General features: G+C 42.1%; 1 protein-coding gene across 2 annotated transcripts in view; it reads right to left on the bottom strand.

Annotated features, from left to right (window-relative positions):
• Positions 1-1992, bottom strand: part of LOC110528589 (protein phosphatase 1 regulatory subunit 1A) — a 53539-nt gene extending 51547 nt beyond the window's left edge. The window contains exon 1 of one of the 2 annotated variants that reach the window (XM_021610718.3): positions 1485-1992. In XM_021610718.3, the coding sequence (XP_021466393.2) occupies positions 1485-1565 (81 nt within the window). In that variant the 5' untranslated portion in view covers positions 1566-1992. The remainder of the gene's footprint in view (positions 1-1484) is intronic. The other variant, XM_021610719.3, reaches the window with a different exon arrangement.
• Positions 1993-25510: the final 23518 nt, after the last annotated feature.

Raw genomic sequence — 25510 nt, forward strand, 5'->3', positions numbered from 1 at the left:
ATATGGACTTGGTCTTTTACCAAATAGGGCATCTTCTGTATACCACCCCTACCTTATCTCGAACTGCTTTGCTTTATCTTGGCCAGGTCGCAATTGTAAATGAGAACTTGTTCTCAACTTGCCTACCTGGTTAATAAAGGTAAAATAAATAAATAAATAAAACAACACAACTGACTGGCATTAAGACGGAAAGAAATTCCACAAATACACTTTTAACAAGGCACACTTGCTAATTGAAATGCATTTCCAGGTGAACATGAGGCTGGTTGAGAGAATGCCAAGAGTGTTCAAAGCTGTCATCAAGGCAAAGGGTGGCTACTTTGAAGAATCTCAAATATAAAATATATTTAGATTTGCTTAGATTTAGATTTGCTAAACACTTTTTTTGTTACTACGTGTACATGATTCCGTATGTTTCATTTGGTTACTACATGATTCAATATGTGTTATTTCATAGTTTTGATGTCTTCACTATTATTCTACAATGTAGAAAATAGTAAAAAAATAGTAAAAAATAAAGAAAACCCCTTGAATGAGTAGGTGTGTCCAAACTTTTGACTGGTTCTGTAAGTACGTTCACCTTTTGGACGCTGTAGCCATGATTTTATTCGATGACTAGATTTTGAGTTACGTAGGTTTGTGTAAAAAAAATAGTCTGATGACCCCTTATACTGACAGCCCTGTAAACAATCCAGTGGTTCTTGGTAACGGCTGGACGGATCAGGACGAAAGTGTTGTGTACATCGACATTGGTGTCTTGTTGGTTTACATATGAGGGTAAGGAGATTTTAATTTAACATTGAGCTTTAAATTAAATAATATGTTATATGTCACCTGTGCCGAATACAACAGTTGTAGAGCGGAATGCTTCCTTACAAGCTGTTAACCAGAAATGTAGCTTTAAGAAAAATTAGAGAAAAAATAATATTTACTAACTAAAGTTAATAAATGTATAAAATAAGACAATAAAATTACAATAACAACTCTATATACAGGGGTACAGGTACAAAGACAATGTGTGGGGGTACAGGTACAGGTAATTGAGGTAATATGTACATGTAGGTAGGGGTAAAGTGACTATGCATAGATTATAAACAGTGAGTAGCAGCAGCGTGAAAAGATTATAATAATTTAATAAAACGGAAGGAGGAAGATGCAAATAACCAATTTAATAGTCACGCCAACTATTGAGATTCACACTCTGCTCTGTAAGGGCTACAACCTCCCCGTGTCATAACTAATTGATCCCGACCCACCGAATGCTCTCAGAATGGACACTATTGAGAGACTATGTCGTCCTGTGCCATAACCGCCTGCGACCCACTAGCCTAGCCCCATTTCCAGCCTGCCCCTATGTCTGTTCAGATTGAAGACTGGCTGCGATAGCACCGGTAAAACTGTACCTCATTGATCCTGTAAGTAACACCTAGGAAAGCTAACTGCTTGTGTAAGGTCCTGTATGATCACCCCCACTGCCTCCTCACCTGTTCAGCAGCCTCTGGGTCCAGGTGTGAGTCGAGGAGAGGCATGGTGAACTGGATCTTCCTGGGGCTGCCTGTCTCCATGGTCCTGCTGGTGGTAGAGTAGTAGTAGTAGAGTAGAAGATGCACAGATCACTATCGAGCGCTTTCTCTCTCTATCTCTGTCTCTCTGAGTCTGTCTGTCTCTCTGTCTCTCTATCTCTGTCTCTCTGAGCCTGTCTGTCTCTCTGTCTCTCTGAGTCTGCCTGTCTCTCTGTCTCTCTATCTCTGTCTCTCTGTCTCTTCACACCTGTACCCTTCTATTACCCCCTTTCTCTCTCTCTCCCTGTCCTTTCTATGCCGTACTCTTTCAGTCTCTTTCTTTCTTTTCCAGCTCTACTATTACTGTGTTCCTGTGTTCCTCTGTTCCTCTGTTCCTCTGCCCGGTCTCCTTTCAGTTCTGTACTAGAGAGGGAAGCAAGGGCATACTGCGCTCTGAAGACCTCTCTCTCTTTCTCTCTCTCTCTCTCTCTCTCTCTCATTCGCTGAGTCTGCCTCCCTCTCGCACTTGACCCCGCCCCCTCTCCCCTCTCTCTCGTTCTATTGGCTGGTCTTGCACTGGGACTTAACTGCAGAGCCAAACCAAGCCGGAGGCTGAGGCTCTCCTAACTCCTACAAGCAGCCAAATACATCACACCATCATGCTCAGTAAAAATATTTTAGTGATGATGGATTTAAAAAAAAAAGTCAAACACCTACACACACACACAGCACAACACACCTACACACACACCTACACACACACATGCAGATGTACACAACACATACACTACATAACATATTGATGGGTACTGAACATAACACAGCGGACGTCCCTTTCATCTTTAGACATGTAATATTGACCTGTATTTATTAACATTTACAGCCAAGCCACAAGACAGAGACATGTCCGTGGTCGTCATATGTCATGTCAGAAAATACATGATATCAAGACATCATGGTCATTTATGATAAGATCATGAGGAATCAGGTCCGATCAGATATGATATCAAGATGTCATTGTCAGTAAGATAAGATAAGATAAAGCTGTGACAGATAGATGCTCTGCTGTATTCATTCTGATTCGACATGTCCTGTAACATAGCCTCCCTCCACTCTGATCAGGTATGTCCTGTAAACATAGCCTCCCAACACTCTGATCAGGTATGTCCTGTAACATAGCCTCCCTCCACTCTGATCAGTCATGTCCTGTAACATAGCCTCCCAACACTCTGATCAGGAATGTCCTGTAACATAGCCTCCCAACACTCTGATCAGTCATGTCCTGTAACATAGCCTCCCAAAACTCTGATCAGGTATGTTCTGTAACATATTCTCCACTCTGATCAGGTATGTCCTGTAAAATAGCCTCCCTCCACTCTGATCAGTCATGTCCTGTAACATAGCCTCCCAACACTCTGATCAGGTATGTCCTGTACCATAGCCTCCCTCCACTCTGATCAGTCATGTTCTGTAACATAGCCTCCCTCCACTCTGATCAGTCATGTCCTGTAACATAGCCTCTCTCCACTCTGATCAGGAATGTCCTGTAACATAGCCTCCCAACACTGATCTTGTATGTCCTGTAACATAGCCTCCCAACACTGATCTGGTATGTCCTGTAAAATATTATCCACTCTGATCAGGAATGTCCTGTAACATATTCTCCACTCTGATCAGTCATGTCCTGTAACATAGCCTCCTTCCACTCTGATCAGGTATGTCCTGTAACGTAGCCTCCTTCCACTCTGATCAGGTATGTCCTGTAACATATTCTCCACTCTGATCAGGTATGTCCTGTAACGTAGCCTCCTTCCACTCTGATCAGGAATGTCCTGTAACATTGCCTCCTTCCACTCTGATCAGGAATGTCCTGTAACATATTCTCCACTCTGATCAGGTATGTCCTGTAACGTAGCCTCCTTCCACTCTGATCAGTCATGTCCTGTAACATAGCCTCCCAACACTCTGATCAGGTATGTCCTGTACCATAGCCTCCCTCCACTCTGATCAGTCATGTGCTGTAACATAGCCTCCCAACACTCTGATCAGGTATGTCCTGTACCATAGCCTCCTTCCACTCTGATCAGGAATGTCCTGTAAAATAGCCTCCCTCCACTCTGATCAGGTATGTCCTGTAACATAGCCTCCCTCCACTCTGATCAGGTATGTCCTGTAACATAGCCTCCCTCCACTCTGATCAGGTATGTCCTGTAACATAGCCTCCCTCCACTCTGATCAGGTATGTCCTGTAACATGGCCTCCCTCCACTCTGATCAGGTATGTCCTGTAACATAGCCTCCTTCCACTCTGATCAGGTATGTCCTGTAACATAGCCTCCCTCCACTCTGATCAGGTATGTCCTGTAACATAGCCTCCCTCCACTCTGATCAGGTATGTCCTGTAACATAGCCTCCCTCCACTCTGATCAGGAATGTCCTGTAACATAGCCTCCCTCCACTCTGATCAGGTATGTCCTGTAACATAGCCTCCCTCCACTCTGATCAGGAATGTCCTGTAACATAGCCTCCCTCCACTCTGATCAGGTATGTCCTGTAACATAGCCTCCCTCCACTCTGATCAGGAATGTCCTGTAACATAGCCTCCCTCCACTCTGATCAGGTATGTCCTGTAACATAGCCTCCCTCCACTCTGATCAGGAATGTCCTGTAACATAGCCTCCCTCCACTCTGATCAGGTATGTCCTGTAACATAGCCTCTTTCCACTCTGATCAGGTATGTCCTGTAACATAGCCTCCCAACACTCTGATCAGGTATGTCCTGTACCATAGCCTCCCTCCACTCTGATCAGTCATGTTCTGTAACATAGCCTCCCTCCACTCTGATCAGTCATGTCCTGTAACATAGCCTCTCTCCACTCTGATCAGGAATGTCCTGTAACATAGCCTCCCAACACTGATCTTGTATGTCCTGTAACATAGCCTCCCAACACTGATCTGGTATGTCCTTTAAAATATTATCCACTCTGATCAGGAATGTCCTGTAACATATTCTCCACTCTGATCAGTCATGTCCTGTAACATAGCCTCCTTCCACTCTGATCAGGTATGTCCTGTAACGTAGCCTCCTTCCACTCTGATCAGGTATGTCCTGTAACATATTCTCCACTCTGATCAGGTATGTCCTGTAACGTAGCCTCCTTCCACTCTGATCAGGAATGTCCTGTAACATTGCCTCCTTCCACTCTGATCAGGAATGTCCTGTAACATATTCTCCACTCTGATCAGGTATGTCCTGTAACGTAGCCTCCTTCCACTCTGATCAGTCATGTCCTGTAACATAGCCTCCCAACACTCTGATCAGTCATGTGCTGTAACATAGCCTCCCAACACTCTGATCAGGTATGTCCTGTACCATAGCCTCCTTCCACTCTGATCAGGAATGTCCTGTAAAATAGCCTCCCTCCACTCTGATCAGGTATGTCCTGTAACATAGCCTCCCTCCACTCTGATCAGGTATGTCCTGTAACATAGCCTCCCTCCACTCTGATCAGGTATGTCCTGTAACATAGCCTCCCTCCACTCTGATCAGGTATGTCCTGTAACATGGCCTCCCTCCACTCTGATCAGGTATGTCCTGTAACATAGCCTCCCAACACTCTGATCAGGTATGTCCTGTACCATAGCCTCCCTCCACTCTGATCAGTCATGTTCTGTAACATAGCCTCCCTCCACTCTGATCAGTCATGTCCTGTAACATAGCCTCTCTCCACTCTGATCAGGAATGTCCTGTAACATAGCCTCCCAACACTGATCTTGTATGTCCTGTAACATAGCCTCCCAACACTGATCTGGTATGTCCTGTAAAATATTATCCACTCTGATCAGGAATGTCCTGTAACATATTCTCCACTCTGATCAGTCATGTCCTGTAACATAGCCTCCTTCCACTCTGATCAGGTATGTCCTGTAACGTAGCCTCCTTCCACTCTGATCAGGTATGTCCTGTAACATATTCTCCACTCTGATCAGGTATGTCCTGTAACGTAGCCTCCTTCCACTCTGATCAGGAATGTCCTGTAACATTGCCTCCTTCCACTCTGATCAGGAATGTCCTGTAACATATTCTCCACTCTGATCAGGTATGTCCTGTAACGTAGCCTCCTTCCACTCTGATCAGTCATGTCCTGTAACATAGCCTCCCAACACTCTGATCAGTCATGTGCTGTAACATAGCCTCCCAACACTCTGATCAGGTATGTCCTGTACCATAGCCTCCTTCCACTCTGATCAGGAATGTCCTGTAAAATAGCCTCCCTCCACTCTGATCAGGTATGTCCTGTAACATAGCCTCCCTCCACTCTGATCAGGTATGTCCTGTAACATAGCCTCCCTCCACTCTGATCAGGTATGTCCTGTAACATAGCCTCCCTCCACTCTGATCAGGTATGTCCTGTAACATGGCCTCCCTCCACTCTGATCAGGTATGTCCTGTAACATAGCCTCCTTCCACTCTGATCAGGTATGTCCTGTAACATAGCCTCCCTCCACTCTGATCAGGTATGTCCTGTAACATAGCCTCCCTCCACTCTGATCAGGTATGTCCTGTAACAGAGCCTCCCTCCACTCTGATCAGGAATGTCCTGTAACATAGCCTCCCTCCACTCTGATCAGATATGTCCTGTAACATAGCCTCCCTCCACTCTGATCAGGAATGTCCTGTAACATAGCCTCCCTCCACTCTGATCAGGAATGTCCTGTAACATAGCCTCCCTCCACTCTGATCAGGTATGTCCTGTAACATAGCCTCCCTCCACTCTGATCAGGTATGTCCTGTAACATAGCCTCTTTCCACTCTGATCAGGTATGTCCTGTAACATAGCCTCCCTCCACTCTGATCAGGTATGTCCTGTAACATAGCCTCCCTCCACTCTGATCAGGTATGTCCTGTAACATAGCCTCTTTCCACTCTGATCAGGTATGTCCTGTAACATAGCCTCCCTCCACTCTGATCAGGTATGTGTAACGGTTTTCTTCTATCTCCTCCTCTGATGAAGAGGTAGAACAAGGATCGGACCAAAATGCAGCGTGTAGATTGCGATCCATGTTTTAATAAACAAACGTAAAACACGAATCAATACAAACACTACAAAATAAATAACGTAATGAACGTAACGAAAACCTAAACAGCCCTATCTGGTGAAAACACATAGACAGGAACAAACACACAGTGAAACCCAGGCTACCTAAATATGGTTCCCAATCAGAGACAATGACGAACACCTGCCTCTGATTGAGAACCATATCAGGCCGAACATAGAACTGGACAAACTAGACATGTAACATAGAATGCCCACTCAGATCACACCCTGACCAACCAAAACATAGAAACATACAAAGTAAACTATGGTCAGGGTGTGACAGTATGTCCTGTAACATAGCCTCCCTCCACTCTGATCAGTCATGTCCTGTAACATAGCCTCCCAACACTCTGATCAGGAATGTCCTGTAACATAGCCTCCCTCCACTCTGATCAGGAATGTCCTGTAACATAGCCTCCCTCCACTCTGATCAGGTATGTCCTGTAACATAGCCTCCCTCCACTCTGATCAGGTATGTCCTGTAACATAGCCTCTTTCCACTCTGATCAGGTATGTCCTGTAACATAGCCTCCCTCCACTCTGATCAGGTATGTCCTGTAACATAGCCTCCCTCCACTCTGATCAGGTATGTCCTGTAACATAGCCTCTTTCCACTCTGATCAGGTATGTCCTGTAACATAGCCTCCCTCCACTCTGATCAGGTATGTGTAACGGTTTTCTTCTATCTCCTCCTCTGATGAAGAGGTAGAACAAGGATCGGACCAAAATGCAGCGTGTAGATTGCGATCCATGTTTTAATAAACAAACGTAAAACACGAATCAATACAAACACTACAAAATAAATAACGTAATGAACGTAACGAAAACCTAAACAGCCCTATCTGGTGAAAACACATAGACAGGAACAAACACACAGTGAAACCCAGGCTAACTAAATATGGTTCCCAATCAGAGACAATGACGAACACCTGCCTCTGATTGAGAACCATATCAGGCCGAACATAGAACTGGACAAACTAGACATGTAACATAGAATGCCCACTCAGATCACACCCTGACCAACCAAAACATAGAAACATACAAAGTAAACTATGGTCAGGGTGTGACAGTATGTCCTGTAACATAGCCTCCCTCCACTCTGATCAGTCATGTCCTGTAACATAGCCTCCCTCCACTCTGATCAGTCATGTCCTGTAACATAGCCTCCCAACACTCTGATCAGTCATGTCCTGTAACATAGCCTCCCAACACTCTGATCAGGTATGTCTTGTAACATAGCCTCCCAACACTCTGATCAGGTATGTCCTGTACCATAGCCTCCCTCCACTCTGATCAGTCATGTTCTGTAACATAGCCTCCCTCCACTCTGATCAGTCATGTCCTGTAACATAGCCTCTCTCCACTCTGATCAGGAATGTCCTGTAACATAGCCTCCCAACACTGATCTTGTATGTCCTGTAACATAGCCTCCCAACACTGATCTGGTATGTCCTGTAAAATATTATCCACTCTGATCAGGAATGTCCTGTAACATATTCTCCACTCTGATCAGTCATGTCCTGTAACATAGCCTCCTTCCACTCTGATCAGGTATGTCCTGTAACGTAGCCTCCTTCCACTCTGATCAGGTATGTCCTGTAACATATTCTCCACTCTGATCAGGTATGTCCTGTAACGTAGCCTCCTTCCACTCTGATCAGGAATGTCCTGTAACATTGCCTCCTTCCACTCTGATCAGGAATGTCCTGTAACATATTCTCCACTCTGATCAGGTATGTCCTGTAACGTAGCCTCCTTCCACTCTGATCAGTCATGTCCTGTAACATAGCCTCCCAACACTCTGATCAGTCATGTGCTGTAACATAGCCTCCCAACACTCTGATCAGGTATGTCCTGTACCATAGCCTCCTTCCACTCTGATCAGGAATGTCCTGTAAAATAGCCTCCCTCCACTCTGATCAGGTATGTCCTGTAACATAGCCTCCCTCCACTCTGATCAGGTATGTCCTGTAACATAGCCTCCCTCCACTCTGATCAGGTATGTCCTGTAACATAGCCTCCCTCCACTCTGATCAGGTATGTCCTGTAACATGGCCTCCCTCCACTCTGATCAGGTATGTCCTGTAACATAGCCTCCTTCCACTCTGATCAGGTATGTCCTGTAACATAGCCTCCCTCCACTCTGATCAGGTATGTCCTGTAACATAGCCTCCCTCCACTCTGATCAGGTATGTCCTGTAACATAGCCTCCCTCCACTCTGATCAGGAATGTCCTGTAACATAGCCTCCCTCCACTCTGATCAGATATGTCCTGTAACATAGCCTCCCTCCACTCTGATCAGGAATGTCCTGTAACATAGCCTCCCTCCACTCTGATCAGGTATGTCCTGTAACATAGCCTCCCTCCACTCTGATCAGGAATGTCCTGTAACATAGCCTCCCTCCACTCTGATCAGGTATGTCCTGTAACATAGCCTCCCTCCACTCTGATCAGGAATGTCCTGTAACATAGCCTCCCTCCACTCTGATCAGGTATGTCCTGTAACATAGCCTCCCTCCACTCTGATCAGGAATGTCCTGTAACATAGCCTCCCAACACTCTGATCAGGAATGTCCTGTAACATAGCCTCCCTCCACTCTGATCAGGAATGTCCTGTAACATAGCCTCCCTCCACTCTGATCAGGTATGTCCTGTAACATAGCCTCCCTCCACTCTGATCAGGTATGTCCTGTAACATAGCCTCTTTCCACTCTGATCAGGTATGTCCTGTAACATAGCCTCCCTCCACTCTGATCAGGTATGTCCTGTAACATAGCCTCCCTCCACTCTGATCAGGTATGTCCTGTAACATAGCCTCTTTCCACTCTGATCAGGTATGTCCTGTAACATAGCCTCCCTCCACTCTGATCAGGTATGTGTAACGGTTTTCTTCTATCTCCTCCTCTGATGAAGAGGTAGAACAAGGATCGGACCAAAATGCAGCGTGTAGATTGCGATCCATGTTTCAATAAACAAACGTAAAACACGAATCAATACAAACACTACAAAATAAATAACGTAATGAACGTAACGAAAACCTAAACAGCCCTATCTGGTGAAAACACATAGACAGGAACAAACACACAGTGAAACCCAGGCTACCTAAATTTGGTTCCCAATCAGAGACAATGACGAACACCTGCCTCTGATTGAGAACCATATCAGGCCGAACATAGAACTGGACAAACTAGACATGTAACATAGAATGCCCACTCAGATCACACCCTGACCAACCAAAACATAGAAACATACAAAGTAAACTATGGTCAGGGTGTGACAGTATGTCCTGTAAACATAGCCTCCCTCCACTCTGATCAGTCATGTCCTGTAACATAGCCTCCCTCCACTCTGATCAGTCATGTCCTGTAACATAGCCTCCCAACACTCTGATCAGTCATGTCCTGTAACATAGCCTCCCAACACTCTGATCAGGTATGTCCTGTAACATAGCCTCCCTCCACTCTGATCAGTCATGTCCTGTAACATAGCCTCCCAACACTCTGATCAGGTATGTCCTGTAACATAGCCTCCCAACACTCTGATCAGTCATGTCCTGTAACATAGCCTCCCAACACTCTGATCAGGTATGTCCTGTAACATAGCCTCCCTCCACTCTGATCAGTCATGTCCTGTAACATAGCCTCCCAACACTCTGATCAGGTATGTCCTGTAACATAGCCTCCCAACACTCTGATCAGTCATGTCCTGTAACATAGCCTCCCAACACTCTGATCAGGTATGTCCTGTAACATAGCCTCTCTCCACTCTGATCAGTCATGTCCTGTAACATAGCCTCCCAACACTCTGATCAGTCATGTCCTGTAACATAGCCTCCCAACACTCTGATCAGGAATGTCCTGTAACATAGCCTCCCAACACTCTGATCAGTCATGTCCTGTAACATAGCCTCCCAACACTCTGATCAGGTATGTCCTGTAACATAACCTCCTTCCACTCTGGTCAGGTATTTCCTGTAACATAGCCTCCCAACACTCTGATCAGTCATGTCCTGTAACATAGCCTCCCTCACTCAAAGCACAACATACTATTATTCATCTGTCAGCAGCCAGGTATTCCCTACGACACACTGGCAAGAGGCCTGACACCTGATAACACAGACACATGTTTCTTTTAGATACATTAACAAACAAAACAACACTGTCCAGGGGAAATACAGATATGTTCCCTCTGTTTTTCAATGTAATAATGGGAACAGACGATCATGGCCTTGTTTCTATTACAACATATTGGAAGACTGTCATTCACCCAGCTCATTGTAATCATTAATCCAACAGCTGCAAACAAGAGTTTATATTGGACACATTCAGGTACGTTTATCCCTGTTTTGTTCCGATCCCTTCTGTTTAAGAAATGTTTTTCAACAGAATCGGTTAATTAAATACACCCTTGATCACACGCAAACACAGATCACCTTCATAGCAGCCAGATCATTGCATAATTCCTTTTCACACCTCTCACCGTTTCCTTTGCTTGTGAACTTCATTGCACAAAACATCAGCTGTCTGTGACCAGGTGAAAAAATATTTTCAAGCCATACCTTCATATCATAACCGCTAACCGCTACACACAGCCTACGTCAGTGTCACCATGTTAGCCTCTATGGGATCGGTGGTCCCTATACCAGGATGGCTGTTGCTAATGTAACTAGAATGACGTTGTAAGTAACAGCCAACTTTCCAGGACATAGACATGTCTTTTATATGCAGAAAGCTTAAATTATTTTTAATCTAACTGAAGTGTCCAATTTACAGTTGCTACTACAGTAAAATACCATGCTGATGTTTGAGGAGAGTGCACAACAACAACAAAAAAAATTATCATGGCAACTGGTTTGGTACATTCACCTCTGGGAAAGACGAGAAGCAGGTACAGGTATATTTAATGGGAACAGCCATGGAACAGGATAGGACAGTGTCTGGACATGAACACATAACATGTGCGTAACGAAGGGCAGCCTGGTGCCCTCGAGAGCCAGAGAGGGTGAGCGGGACCGTGCGTGACAGTACCCCCCTCTAAGGGCACCACCCCCCGCCCCACTTGGGCCCGACAGGCTGGCCGAGGCATGGGCACTGGACAAGCCGGCTGGGGGCGTAGAAGCCTGATGAACTGGCGCAGGTGTGGGATCCTGGAGAACTGGCTCAGGCATGGGATCCTGACGATCCGGCTGTGGCGTGAAAGCCCGACAATCCCGCTAAGGCGCAGGCATGGGAGTCTGACGAACCAGCTGAGGCGTGGGAGCCTGATGGGCCGGATGAAGAATGATGTGGGTTGGGTGCCTGCCCACCGAGGCAAGACGACCTCTCGAGCCAGCTAAGGCGTGGAAGCCCTCGAGTGCCAGAGAGGGAGAGCAGAAGCAAGCGTGACAGTACTTACATTCAGTAGTCTTGCTCTGATTTATCATCCTGAGGGTCCCAGAGATAAAATGTAGCATCGTTTTTTTTTGATAAAATCCATTTTTATATTCAAATGTCTCTCTCACTTCTCCTTCAATTTTGAAAAAACAGATTTGTTCAAAACTGTTCAACTTTAGTCTTTCTTTCTCTCTCTCTCTCTCTCTCTCTCTCTCTCTCTCTCACTTCTCCTTCAATGTTAAACTTTAGTCTTTCTCTCTCTTTGAGCCAACTACTAATTGTATGTACTGCTGTGCAAGCTGGCTGTAGTTTATGCTTTCAGTGCTAGATTAATCAAGTCAAATCAATTCAAACATTATTTGTCACATGCGGCAAAAATACAAGTGTAGACCTTACCGTGAAATGCTGATTTATAAGCCCTCAACCAAGAGTGCAGTTTAAGAAAGGTTAAGTGTAGACCTTACCGTGAAATACTGATTTATAAGCCCTCAACCAAGAGTGCAGTTTAAGAAAGGTTAAGTGTAGACCTCACCGTGAAATGCTGATTTATAAGCCCTCAACCAAGAGTGCAGTTTAAGAAAGGTTAAGTGTAGACCTCACCGTGAAATGCTGACTTATAAGCCCTCAACCAAGAGTGCAGTCTAAGAAAGGTTAAGTGTAGACCTTACCGTGAAATGCTGACTTACAAGCCCTCAACCAAGAGTGCAGTTTAAGAAAGGTTAAGTGTAGATCTTACCGTGAAATGCTGACTTACAAGCCCTCAACCAAGAGTGCAGTTTAAGAAAGGTTAAGTGTAGACCTTACCGTGAAATGCTGACTTACAAGACCTCAACCAAGAGTGCAGTTTAAGAAAGGTTAAGAAAATATTTACCAAATATTATTTTAAAATAATAAAAAGTAACACAATAACATTAACAATAACGAGGCTATATATAAGGGGTACCGGTACCGAGTCAGGTTAGTTGAGGTAATTTGTAGATGTAGGTAGGGGTGAAGTGACTATGCACAATTCTCTGATCCTTTGATTGGGTGGACAACATGTCAGTTCACGCTGCAAGAGCTCTGATAGGTTGGAGGATGTCCTTCAGAAGTTATCATAATTACTGTGTTAATCTACAGAAGTGTGAGAACCATGAGCCTTCTAGGTTTTGTATTGAAGTCAATGTACCCCGAAGGGGTATAAATTGCCCTCCGGCTACACCATGGTGCTACCCTACAGAGTGCTGTTGAGGCTACTGTAGACCTTCATAGCAAAACAGCATGTTTTAATAATAAATTATTTGGTGACATGTGAATATATTTAGTATAGTTTTATCTAAAAAATAGATGTTTTAATGTTTCACTATATTTATGAAATTCACTGAGGAAGACGGTCCTCCCCCTCTTCCTCTGAGGAGTCTCCACTGGTTTATACTGTGTGCAGCTTGTCCTTTGTGTCTCTTATGTACACAGACAACAGTTTGTTTTGAACACTGTCGTGCTTTTCAACCTTGCAGTGGTTAGAAAACAGCAATTAAGAGATATCACTGAGACAACAGGTCAGGATTCTCAGGAATGGGTCTTTGTCATCAAAGCAGTGACAGCTGCTCAGAGTGGGACTGCATCCCAAATGGCACCCTAGTCCATATATAGTGTACTACATAGGCGATAGGGTGCCAATTGTACTGTACACTGGGTCTAACACAACAACATGTTGAGCTTGTACAGCCACAGCCCACCCGCTCTTGCTCTGTATCGCTCTGTCTGTCTCACAGTCTGTCGGTGTCGGTCGGTCTGTCTGTCTGTCTGTCTGTCTGTCTGTCTGTCTGTCTGTCTCTCTGTCTGTCACTGTCTGTCTGTCTGTCACTCTCTCTTCCTCTCACCGTCTCTCTCTCTCTCTTTTACTCTTTCTCCCTCTCTCTGTCTGTCTATCTCTGTCTCTCTCTCCCGCTGTCTCTGTCTGTCTGTCTATCTCTCTGTCTCTCTCTCCCGCTGTCTCTGTCTGTCTCTCTCTCTTTTACTCTCTCTCCTCTCTGTCTGTATCTCTCTTTTGCTCTCTCTCCTTCTCTCTGTCTCTATCTCTCTCTTACTCTCTCCCTGTCTCCCTCTCTCTGTCTACTTCTCTCTCTGTCTACCTCTCCCTCTCTCCCTCTCTCTATCTCTCTCCCTCTGTCTCTATCTCTATCTCACTCTCTCCCTGTCTCCCTCTCTCTGTCTACCTCTCCCTCTCTATCTCTCTCCCTTTGTCTCCCTCTGTCTCTCCTCTCTCTCTTGTTCCATCTCTACCTCGCTCACCCCCCTTTAGCAGCTCTTTTCTCTATCATCGTGCATCACATATAGAAAACCCCTATTGAATGGGTCTGCAATGATGAGCAGGACAATGTCTGAATCAGGTTTTCTAAGGATCAGTCTTCATACAGCATCAGTAAGGTACTCTAAGCTGCCTTAAGCTTTTGTAAGTGCATGGTAAACCAGCCTTAACTAAGAGATTACGAGATTTAAAAACATTAATGATACACTACATGACCAAAAGTATGTGGTCATTTCAAAATCATGGGCATTAACATGGAGTTGGTCCCCCCTTTGCTGCTATAAAAGCCTCCACTCTTCTGGGATTCATCACTCCAGAGAACACGTTTCCACTGCTCCAGAGTCCAATGGCGGAGAGCTTTATATCACTCCAGCCGATACTTGGCATTGCACATGGTGATCTTAGGCTTATGTGTGGCTGCTCGGCCATGGAAACCAATTTCATGAATCTTCAGACAAACAGTTATTGTGCTGATGTTGCTTCCAGAGGCAATTTGGAACTCGGTAGTGAGAGTTGCAACCGAGGACAGGAGATTTTTATGCGCTACGTGCTTCAGGACTCGGCGGTCCCATTCTATGAGCTTGTGTGGCCTACCAGTTCTCAGCTGAGCCGTTGTTGCTCCTAGACATTTCCACTTCACAATACCAGCTGCTCCAATACGGAGCAGCTCTAGCAGGGCAGAAATTTGACGAACTGACTTATTTGAAAGGTGGCATCCTATGACGGTGCCACGTTGAAGTCACTGAGAATCTTCTGTAAGGCCATTCTACTGCCAATGTTTGTCTATAGAGATTAGATGGCTGTGTGCTCCATTTTATACACCTGTCAGCAACGGGTGTGGCTGAAATAGCCAAATCCACTCATTGGAAGGGGTGTGTATATATAATGTATGTACAGTACATGTGGTGGAGGCAATATGAAAGAGGGTATTGTGTTATATTACATATTAGTCACTTTCAGGGACTGAAGATATGTTGTTTTTGAATTCATGAAGCAAATGACCTAATCTCTCATTGTTTTGTGTTGTTTTACGAGTTTTCTAATTACATTAGACCTCATGCTTTTTTTTTATATTATATTATATTAGCTTCATGCTAATTCAACGTAACTCCATTAAAAGACTTGGATGAACGACTGTAGCATTCATTTATCACACTGAGTGATGTTGGATTAAATGAAGTGAGAAAAATATGATGTTGTGTCCCAAACACTGTTTTAATATGCTGCCTGTGCTCCCAGCCTGTGATGGGAATGTTAATCATATTGGTGAGAGAGAGAGATTCAACAACACCTGCAGAATAATTCCAATGTGTTTTATAATGCTAGTTTACTACAGCCTGATGGTATTGGATGTGGAAGGAAGTGTCAAAACTCGTTTCAGAATTAAGATTTGTAGATTTTTGATTTCTAGGTTCATTTGAAGATATGTGAATTTCATTTCCCTGCATCTATCGTGATTGTTATTGTCTTCCATAAGATGAACTGCCACCTTCTTCAATCTTGTCAGTGACATTGCAATAGTTTTGCCATTACACGTCCCCTTGCCAGCCAACCTTCACGTGTCCAGTGATGTCGAAGGGAATCAATGTGATGATACCAAGATGGAGGACGATAATGATGTTAAGGAAAGGAAGACAAAGAAGAGGTGAGCAGAACATCTGAGAAATATTGGATTTAAAAAAAATACAACCCCATAAACACTTACTGTTATAATTTTAAAAAATGGTGATACATTATATTTGATACATGCCTTTCTGGAAAGTCGAGGACAGTTTATATTACACTATACTCTTGTTCTCACCTCTTTCTCTTGCTTTGTCTCTCTCTCCCTGCATCATTTCGCCTGCTGTGTTGACTCATGAAAATCCAGATGAGTTGTGCATGGCTTTGTTGTTGACTACAGGATGCCTCTCCCCTAATTGACCTAGATTGTTTGTGTGTGTGTATTGATATGAAGGCTATGTGTGCTGTTTTTTAAAATTGATGTAGTTCTATCCTTGAGCTGTTCTTGTCTTAAAAATATTAAAATACCAAATATGAAAAATGAGGCCTCTTTCTCTATTTCTCTCTCTCACACTCCATCTCTCTCTCTCTCTCTCTCTCTCTCTCTCTCTCTCTCTCTCTCTCTGTCTCTGTCTCTCTCTCTTTCTCTCCCCTCCATCCTTTGTCTCTTCCATGGTCACACTTGTCATTTCACTGTGGTACATCTATAGCAGAAAAGATAACAGAAGGTGTCACTGACCTACAGATGAGCCAGTTTGTTACAGCAGGAAAATAATCCTGCAGCAACAGGAAATGAGAATTATAATGTGGATTAGAATTAATGGAAATATTTTGTAGGGGTTGATACATTTTTTGTTAGTCTGACATTTAAAGTTGAAATTACAAACATTAAAACCTTGAATAACCTACACGTTTGCATACAGTATATTCTCCATCATATAGACATTATATGCCAGTAAAACCTGCTACAACAACCATCGAAAATGACTCGATTGACTAGGTTAAATAATCCATTGAGTAATCTGACATTCAGGGAGGCCTACAAACTAAAGGAAAGACAAGCCATTTAAACCAATGGCCATTTAAAATCAATAAACCTCCATCAATACATGCTTAAACGCTTTGTTTAGCGAAATATATCCAACGTCATTCAATACTGAACTGAAACATTTGGCCATCTAAACAAACACAAGACTGCCATAAAGTTAACAAAGGAAAAGGGTTAAGTTCAACTTTGCAATAACAATGTCAGGAAAAGAAAGCATTTCTATTTGGGGATGAAAAACCGTTCAACTGATACCAATAATTTCCAGCTATATAAAAACTGCTCTCTCCACTCCACTCCACTCCCCAAACTCCCTCCCTCCCTCCCTCCCTCTCTCTGTCTCTCTCGCTTTCCCAGGTTCCTCCACAGTGCCTTGCAAAATAATTCATCTCCTTGGCGTTTTTCCTATTTTGTTGCAATACAACCTGTAATTTAAATGTAATTTGATTTGGATTTCATGTAATGGACATACACAAAATAGTCCACATTTGTGAAGTGAAATGAAAACAATTATAAATAGAAATTATAAACAGAAAAGTGGTGCGTGCATATGTATGCACCCCCTTTGCTATGAAGCCCCTAAATAAGATTTGGTGCAACCAATTACCTTCAGAAGTCACATAATTACTTAAATAAATTCCACCTGGGTGCAATCTAAGTGTCACATGATCTGTCACATGATCTCTTTATATATACATCTGTTCTGAAAGGCCCCAGAGTCTGCAACACCACTAAGCAAGGGACACCGCCAAGCAAGCGGCACCATGAAGACGAAGGAGCTCTCCAAACAGGTCAGGGACAAAGTTGTGGAGAAGTACAGATCAGGGTTGGGTTATGAAAAAATATCAGAAACTTTGAACATCCCACGGAGCACCATTAAATCCATTATTAAAAAATGGAAAAATATGGCACCACATCAAACCTGTCAAGAGAGGGCCGCCCACCAAAACTCAGAGACCAGGTAAGGAGAGCATTAATCAGAGAGGCAACAAAGAGACCAAAGATAACCCTGAAGGAGCTGCAAAGCTCCACAAAGGAGATTGGAGTATCTGTCCATAGGACCACTTTAAGCCATGTACACTCCACAGACCTGGGCTTTACGGAAGAAAAAAAGCCATTGCTTCAAGAACAAAATAAGCAAACATGTTTGGTGTTCTCCAAAAGGCATGTGGGAGACTCCCCAAACATATGGAAGAAGGTACTTTTGGCCATCAAGGAAAACGCTATGTCTGGCGCAAACCCAACACCTCTCATCATCCCGAGAACACCATTTAGCGCCATCCGTCATTCCTTCAATTCTGACCAGTTTCCCAGTCCCTGCTGATGGAAAACATCCCTACAGCATGATGCTGCCACCTCCATGACGTCTTTCATCGGCAGGGACTGTGACACTGGTCAGAATTGAAGGAATGATGGATGGCGCTAAATACAGGGAAATTCTTGAGGGAAACCTGTTTCAGTCTTCCAGAGATTTGAGACTGGGACGGAGGTTCACCTTCCAGCAGGACAATGGCCCTAAGCATACTGCTAAAGCAACACTCGAGTGGTTTAAGGGGAAACATTTAAATGTCTTGGAATTGCCTAATCATAGCCCAGACCTCAATCCAATTGAGAATCTGTGGTATGACTTTTAAAATTGCTGTACATCAGTGGAACCCATCCAACTTGAAGGAGCTGGAGCAGTTTTGCCTTGAAGAATGGGCAAAAATACCAGTGGCTAAATGTGCCAAGCTTATAGAGCCATACCCCAAGAGACTGGTAACTGTAATTGCAGCAAAATGTGGCTCTACAAAGTATTGCCTTTGGGGGGTGAATAGTTATGCTGTCACGCCCTGACCTTAGAGATCCTTTTATGTCTATTTTGGTTTGGTCAGGGGTGGGCATTCTATGTTTTGTGTTCTATGTTTTCTATTTCTGTGTGTTTGGCCGGGTGTGGTTCTCAATCAGAGGCAGCTGTCTATCGTTGTCTCTGATTGAGAACCATATTTAGGGAGCCTTTTCCCATCAAATTAGGAAAAATGCCAAGTGGGGGGAATACCAACCCAGTACACACAGCCAGTCAGAGCACTATAGACTGGGTTCCCAGGTTCCTCTATAACCCCACCACCAACCCAGTACACACAGCCAGTCAGAACACTATAGACTGGGTTCCCAGGTTCCTCTATAGCCCAACACACACATACAACAGAGCTAAACACTGCTAGTTACTTGAAGATATTCTACATCAGGGTTGTTATGACATCATATATTGTCCAGGGCTCATTTTAAAAAGAGATGTCAACCTCGATATGACTTCCCTAAATAAATCTAGAATTATGGCTATACTTCTGTATTTGATGTCTGTGGAGATATCCCCCAAGGGTCAGGACTCAATAGAATACACAGGGACATGTCGCTCTTGCTTTAGATTCTAAAATCATGTGCATCATTAGTTCTTTTGATAGCTTGTATGCCTCAGGGAAGGAATATAGAACATGGAATCAAAGACTGTTCCTCACAGAGTGTTGCTCAGAATAAATATCCTCAAAATGCCTATATGATGAATCTGAATACCCTCGTTAGGGATACAAAAAACATTGATTGTGCACCTGTGGAGACAGACACGCACACATTCACCGGACACACACGGAGACACACACACAGTCACAGGACACACACGGAGACACACACACAGTCACAGGACACACACGGAGACACGCACACAGTCACCGGACACAGATTAGATTCTTCAAAGTAGCCACCCTTTGCCTTGATACCAGCTTTGCACACTCTTGGGATTCTCTCAACCAGCTAACCCTGGAATGCTTTTCCAACTGTCTTAAAGGAGTTCCAACATGTGCTGATCACTTGTTGGCGGATTTTCCTTCACTCTGCGGTCCAACTCATCCCAAACCATCTCAATTGGGTTGAGGTTGGGTGTTTGTGGAGGCTAGGTCATCTGATGCAGCACTCCATCACTCTCCTTCTTGGTCAAATAGCCCTTACATAGCCTGGAGATGTGTTGGGTCGTTGTCCTGTTGAAAAACAAATGATAGTGGGACTAAGCGCAAACCAGATGGGATTCGCTTCAGAATTATTGAGAATTAAAACGTGCAGTGTATTCAAGGTTTAAAAAGGCTTTAAAAGTTTATAACTTCCACTTTAAAATGTCAGACTTGATTTGGCCTAATGACAAATGTATCAACCCCTTCAAAAATCGTTCATTAATTGTAATCCACATAATAATTCAAATTATTTTTTATTCTTTAGCAAACTGGCTCAAGACAAGATCCTATACCTGTACTCTGCGTTCAATGTTTTCCCAGTTACCCCTGGTATGCACCAATCAGCATGCTGGAAGTCTCTCAGGACTGCTAAGAGAACAGGGGGATGCTTGTTTAATCATTAGGGCTAGGAGGTTTTCCTGACCACAGGACTAGAGCAAGAAAAACTCCTGGCCCTTTACAACTTAATGGAATTTCAGGAGTTTGGGGAAAGAGAACATTTATGTACCGAATGATTTATTTATTCATCTGTTACAGTCGGCCTATATTTCCTAGGTCATTGCTGAGTGCTGAACCAAATTATTTATTTCCAGCAGCGATGTGTGTGAGAGTTGGAGGTTATTTCTTGCCAAATCTTTGCAGCACAGCCATGCCCCAGATATGTCCTGGAGCCTGTTCTCAGTCCCTGGACTGTATCCTATCCCCAGTCAACAAGTCTCCTCTGGTGTTAAGGCCAAACCTTCAGAGGATACAGTCACATTACAGTATCAGGGCACCCTGTTCCCTATGTAGACCACAAAAGTAGTGCACAACATAAGGATTAAGTGCCATTTGCCCTAGTCAAAAGTACTGCATTACATAAGGAATTAGGTGCCATTTGCCCTGTACACAGGGAATAGGGTGGCATTTGGGACACATATTTGGTCATGTAAGGTGGTTTTCAGAGAAGCTGAACTTCTAATGAACAGATGGGGGAAGTGAGCGTGAATTACTATTCCCACGTTACTATTAAAATGTGACTATTTCCAAATTAGTATTCCACCTTTACTGCTAAAACTTGACTATTTCCACTTTAATATTAACACTTTTTATTTATTTTATATTTTTTTAGGGGGTAGATCAGCTTTAATAATGTGGATAGATTGTAGCTTCCATCAATGTAATTGTCTGCATCATTTCCAATCCCCCTTATTTATTTTTTTGTAATGATATATACATACGGCATGTTAAACTAAGCTACACTGCATTACACAGTGCAGTGGATAGGCTATCCCAATCACAAGCCCTGGCCTGCGCTGCTCTTGCTGACGTAGACCCTTTTGTGCTGCCTAACCAAGGCTTCCTCCAAAGGAAAAGAAAATATATATATATATATATATTTTGTTTTTTAAATGCTATATCTGTGTGTGCGGACTACTGTAGGCCTACTGATGTCCTGTTTAGTTGGAGAGGGAGAACAAAAAGATGATTGTATGTATCGTGTGTCGAATGATGAGGAATATTTTTTTATTTAATCCATTTTAGAATAAGGTTGTAAACGTAACACAATGTGGAAAAAGTGAAGGGGTCTGAATACTTTCCAAAGGCACTGTGTATAGATATTTTCCATTATTATTTTCCCCTAACCTTATCACCCCTCCCCTAATTTGAGTAAACTAATAGACAACAACATTTAGGCTTCTACTTCCAGCTTATACATACTACAAACATTTTACAGACACAGTGTATTTTACAATAATTAACATTTGTTTGTTTTTAATCCCACCCGTCAGCTCCGCTCAACCCCTCCCATCTATATCTGAACACCATCCAGTTTTTTCAACTGTGTTGTGATGTTTCACCAAAGTTCTGAATCTTTCTATTCTCACACAGTAGTTTCTACAGATTGTAAATTAAAGATGAACATTTTTTGCTAAAAGTGTTATTATATTATTGATCGATTGACTACGACTTTTCAAATCACCCAGCAGTACTAGAGTTAGCTCAAGGTAAATGTTGCAATTCTTCAGCCAATCCTGAACCTGCGAACAAAAACAAGCTACATGCAGTATGGACAGTAGCAAAACAAATTATTGAATGATTCTATCTCTTCGCACGCAAAATCTACAGAGCTGGGTTGGTTGTATCCCCCATGTATATAACATTCTATTGGTTGCAAGAATTTTGTATAAAAAAAATTGAACTTTTGAATCTGCCTTCATTTTGTGTATCAGTTCATAAACCATGTGCCATGGAATCGGTGCATCGAAAATCTCTTTCCAACTATCTTGCAATCTATGTGTCAAATCTTTTTTTTAAATTGTCCTTTAAGGAAATTCTGATAAATAAAAAAGTATAGCAGTTTCATTTAACCAATTGTGGTCTTTAATTCAGGGCCAACAGACAACTTCCCCCTTCCACTTTCCACTCCTCCATGTTTGCACTAATGCTGCAATTTCCATATATTTGTGTAAGCTGCATGCGTGACAGTCTTTTTTATAAAATAATTTACAAAGATCATACCTTCTATTTTATTTTTATCAATTAGTATATTTGAGGTGAACCATAACATTTGTTGTATTATTTATTCAGTATTTTCTGGTGGATTAAACTGAAATTGCAACCAACTTTCTGTGGCTTGTTTTAAAGATAGTGACATTTTGGAGATTGTTTCATTTTCAAATAACCGAAAGTGAGAGGTTGTAATCTGAATAAAGGGGAAAAGCCATTATTGAACATGGTGTGAGACATTCTTACTAATCTGCTAGAGTACCAGTTTGGATTTAAGCATATCTTTTGTATGACTGAAGCCTTTAGTGAGAGGTCTAATGCTTTAATATAGAATTTCTGCCCTCTGAATTCACATTCATTATATAAATAGGCCCATTTAATTTTGTCTGGCTTGCCGTTCCAAATAAATGGAATATTGTTTGCTCATATAAATATATCTAAATATAAATATATATATATATATTTTTAAGTCGCTAGGAATAGGCAAGGCCATTAGCAAATAGGTAAACTGTGATATGACTAAAGAGTTAATCCGGGTGATTTTTACACAAATAGACAAGTATTTTCCTTTCCATGGTAGCAAGATCTTATCTATTTTTGCTAACTTTCTATAAAAATGCACTGAGATCATTTATTGCTTATGTGATTTGTATGCTGAGTATGTCCACATCACCATCAGACCATTTTATTGGTAAACTAAGCAGTAATGTAAAAAAAAATGGGGGGGGGGGGGGTCCAATACGTAACATAACACTTACCATAATTTGCTTGTAATCAAGACGTTAGAAAAAGTATCTAGATCCTCTATGATGCTGTGGAGGGATCCAAATTGTGGATTTAAAAGAAAACGTGAAACATCAGTGAACAATGAATCTTTTTGTTTTTAAGCCCTGGATTTCTAATCCCTTGATACTATTGTTGGATCTGATTTAAATAGCTAACCTTTTCATGGACATAATAAATAGATATGCCGACACTGGACAACCTTGTTTTATTGCTCTTGACAGTTTTATACTTTCTGAGGAGTAGTCATTATTTACTATTTTACACCTATAGTTACTTTACATACCTTTAACCCATTGTATAATTGAAATATTCCTGGCATTTATAAACGAATTCCAGTCGTACTTTATCAAAAGCCTTTTCAAAGTCAGCTGCTGTATGAATACCAGGACTGGATTCCTAGATTTTTCACAGTGTTCTATTGTTTCCAGTACTTACTTGTCTTATATTATCTAAAAAAAAAATGTCTGATTAGGATGAATAATATCCAACAATACCTTTTTAATTTCGAGTGGTATGCGGATTGTTAGAATCTTTTGCATAACAACAATGAAATGTAAGGGGCCTCGTTTAAATGGACTGAATCTTTGTTTATCACTTCGGTCCTGTTTCAGTAATAATGAAATCAGACCTTCTTGTTGAGTATCTGATAATCTACCATTTTTATAGGAGTGGTTAAAACATGCTAATAACGGTCCTCTGAGTATATCACAAAAGGTTTGGTATACCTCCAATGGTATGCCATCCAGCCCTGGAGTTTTCCCATCCTTAAAGGTTTTAATTGCATTATGAAATTCATCCTCTGTAATTTGGCCTTCACATGAGACTTTCTGTACACATGTTAATTTTACATTATTCATAGAACAAACATCCATACAATTAACTTCGGTTAGTGAGATGGAGGAGACCGAAATGAAAACATATGCTTAATTAAAGTACTTTGCTTCCTCTTTCAAAATATTGTTCGGGTAATCATGGGTGACTCCGTCATTTGTAATAAGTTTCAGTAAAAAAAATTAAAAAAAGTTTTGTACAATTTCTATGTTGAAGATGAAAAACGATTTGTTGCATTTTTCCCCATATTCCATCCAGTTTGTTTTATTTTTATAATATATTACACTTTTTTTTTTTAAATATATATATTTTCTTGAATAAGTTTCTCCATTTATTTGTGTCTTTCCTCTGACGTATTCTGTGCCTCTATGGTACAGTTGTTATTGCTATCTATCTGTACTGTTAGTCTCTCTATTTTCTTTCTTAATATGAATTATTTTAACTAAAATTGCTTTTGTTTTAAAGAAGAGTATTGTATTGCATGGTCTCTAAAGGCACATTTAATAGTGTCCCATACAATAAGGGGTTCTGCTGTATATATACAATTGAAGTTGGAAGTTTACATACACCTTAGCCAAATACATTTAAACTCAGTTTTTCACAATTCCTTACATTTAATCCTAGTAAAAATTAACTGTCTTAGGTCAGTTAGGATCACCACTTTATTTTAAGAATGTGAAATGTCAGAATAATAGTAGAAAGAATGATTTAATTAAGCTTTTATTTCTTTCATCACATTCCCAGTGGGTCAGAAGTTTACATACACTCAATTAGTATTTGGTAGCATTGCCTTTACATTGTTTAACTTGGGTCAAATGTTTCGGGTTTCAACAAGCTTCCCACAATAAGTTGTGTGCATTTTGGCCCATTCCTCCTGACAGAGCTGGTGTAACTGAGTCAGGTTTGTAGGCCTCCTTGCTCGCACACACATTTTCAGTTCTGTCCACAAATGTTCTATAGGATTGAGGTCAGGGCTTTGTGACTTTGTGACCTTGACTTTGTTGTCCTTACACCATTTTGCCACAACTTTGGAAGTATGCTCGAGGTCATTGTTCATTTGGAAGACCCAAGCTTTAAAACCTCTTAAGGATTAGCCCCTTTTTTTCAATTTTCGTCTAAAATGACATACCCAAATCTACCTGCCTGTAGCTCAGGACCTGAAGCGAGGATATACATATTCTTGGTACCATTTGAAAGGAAAGACTTTGAACCTCATGGACATGTGAACAAATTTACATTTTCTGTCAAGACTGCCCAAATAAGCCTAATTTGTTTATTAAGGTCTGTCAGTGTGGAACATTTCAAGAACTTCGAAAATGTCTTTCTTGTGCAGTTGCAAAAACCATCAAGCTCTATAAAGAAACTGGCTCTCATGAAGACCTGCCACAGGAAAGGAAGAGGATAAGTTCACTAGAGTTAACTTCAACTCAGATTACAGCCCAAATAAATGCTACACGGAATTCAAGTAACAGACACACCTCAACAACAACAGTTCAGAGGAGACTGAGTGAATCAGGCCTTCATAGTCGAATTGCTGCAAATAAGCCACTACTAAAGGACACCAATAAGAAGAAGAGACTTGCTTGGGCCAAGAAACACGAGCAATGG

Source organism: Oncorhynchus mykiss, chromosome 7, assembly GCF_057628025.1.
Source record: "Oncorhynchus mykiss isolate SJ-2025 chromosome 7, ASM5762802v1, whole genome shotgun sequence".
Lineage (NCBI taxonomy): Eukaryota > Metazoa > Chordata > Actinopteri > Salmoniformes > Salmonidae > Oncorhynchus > Oncorhynchus mykiss.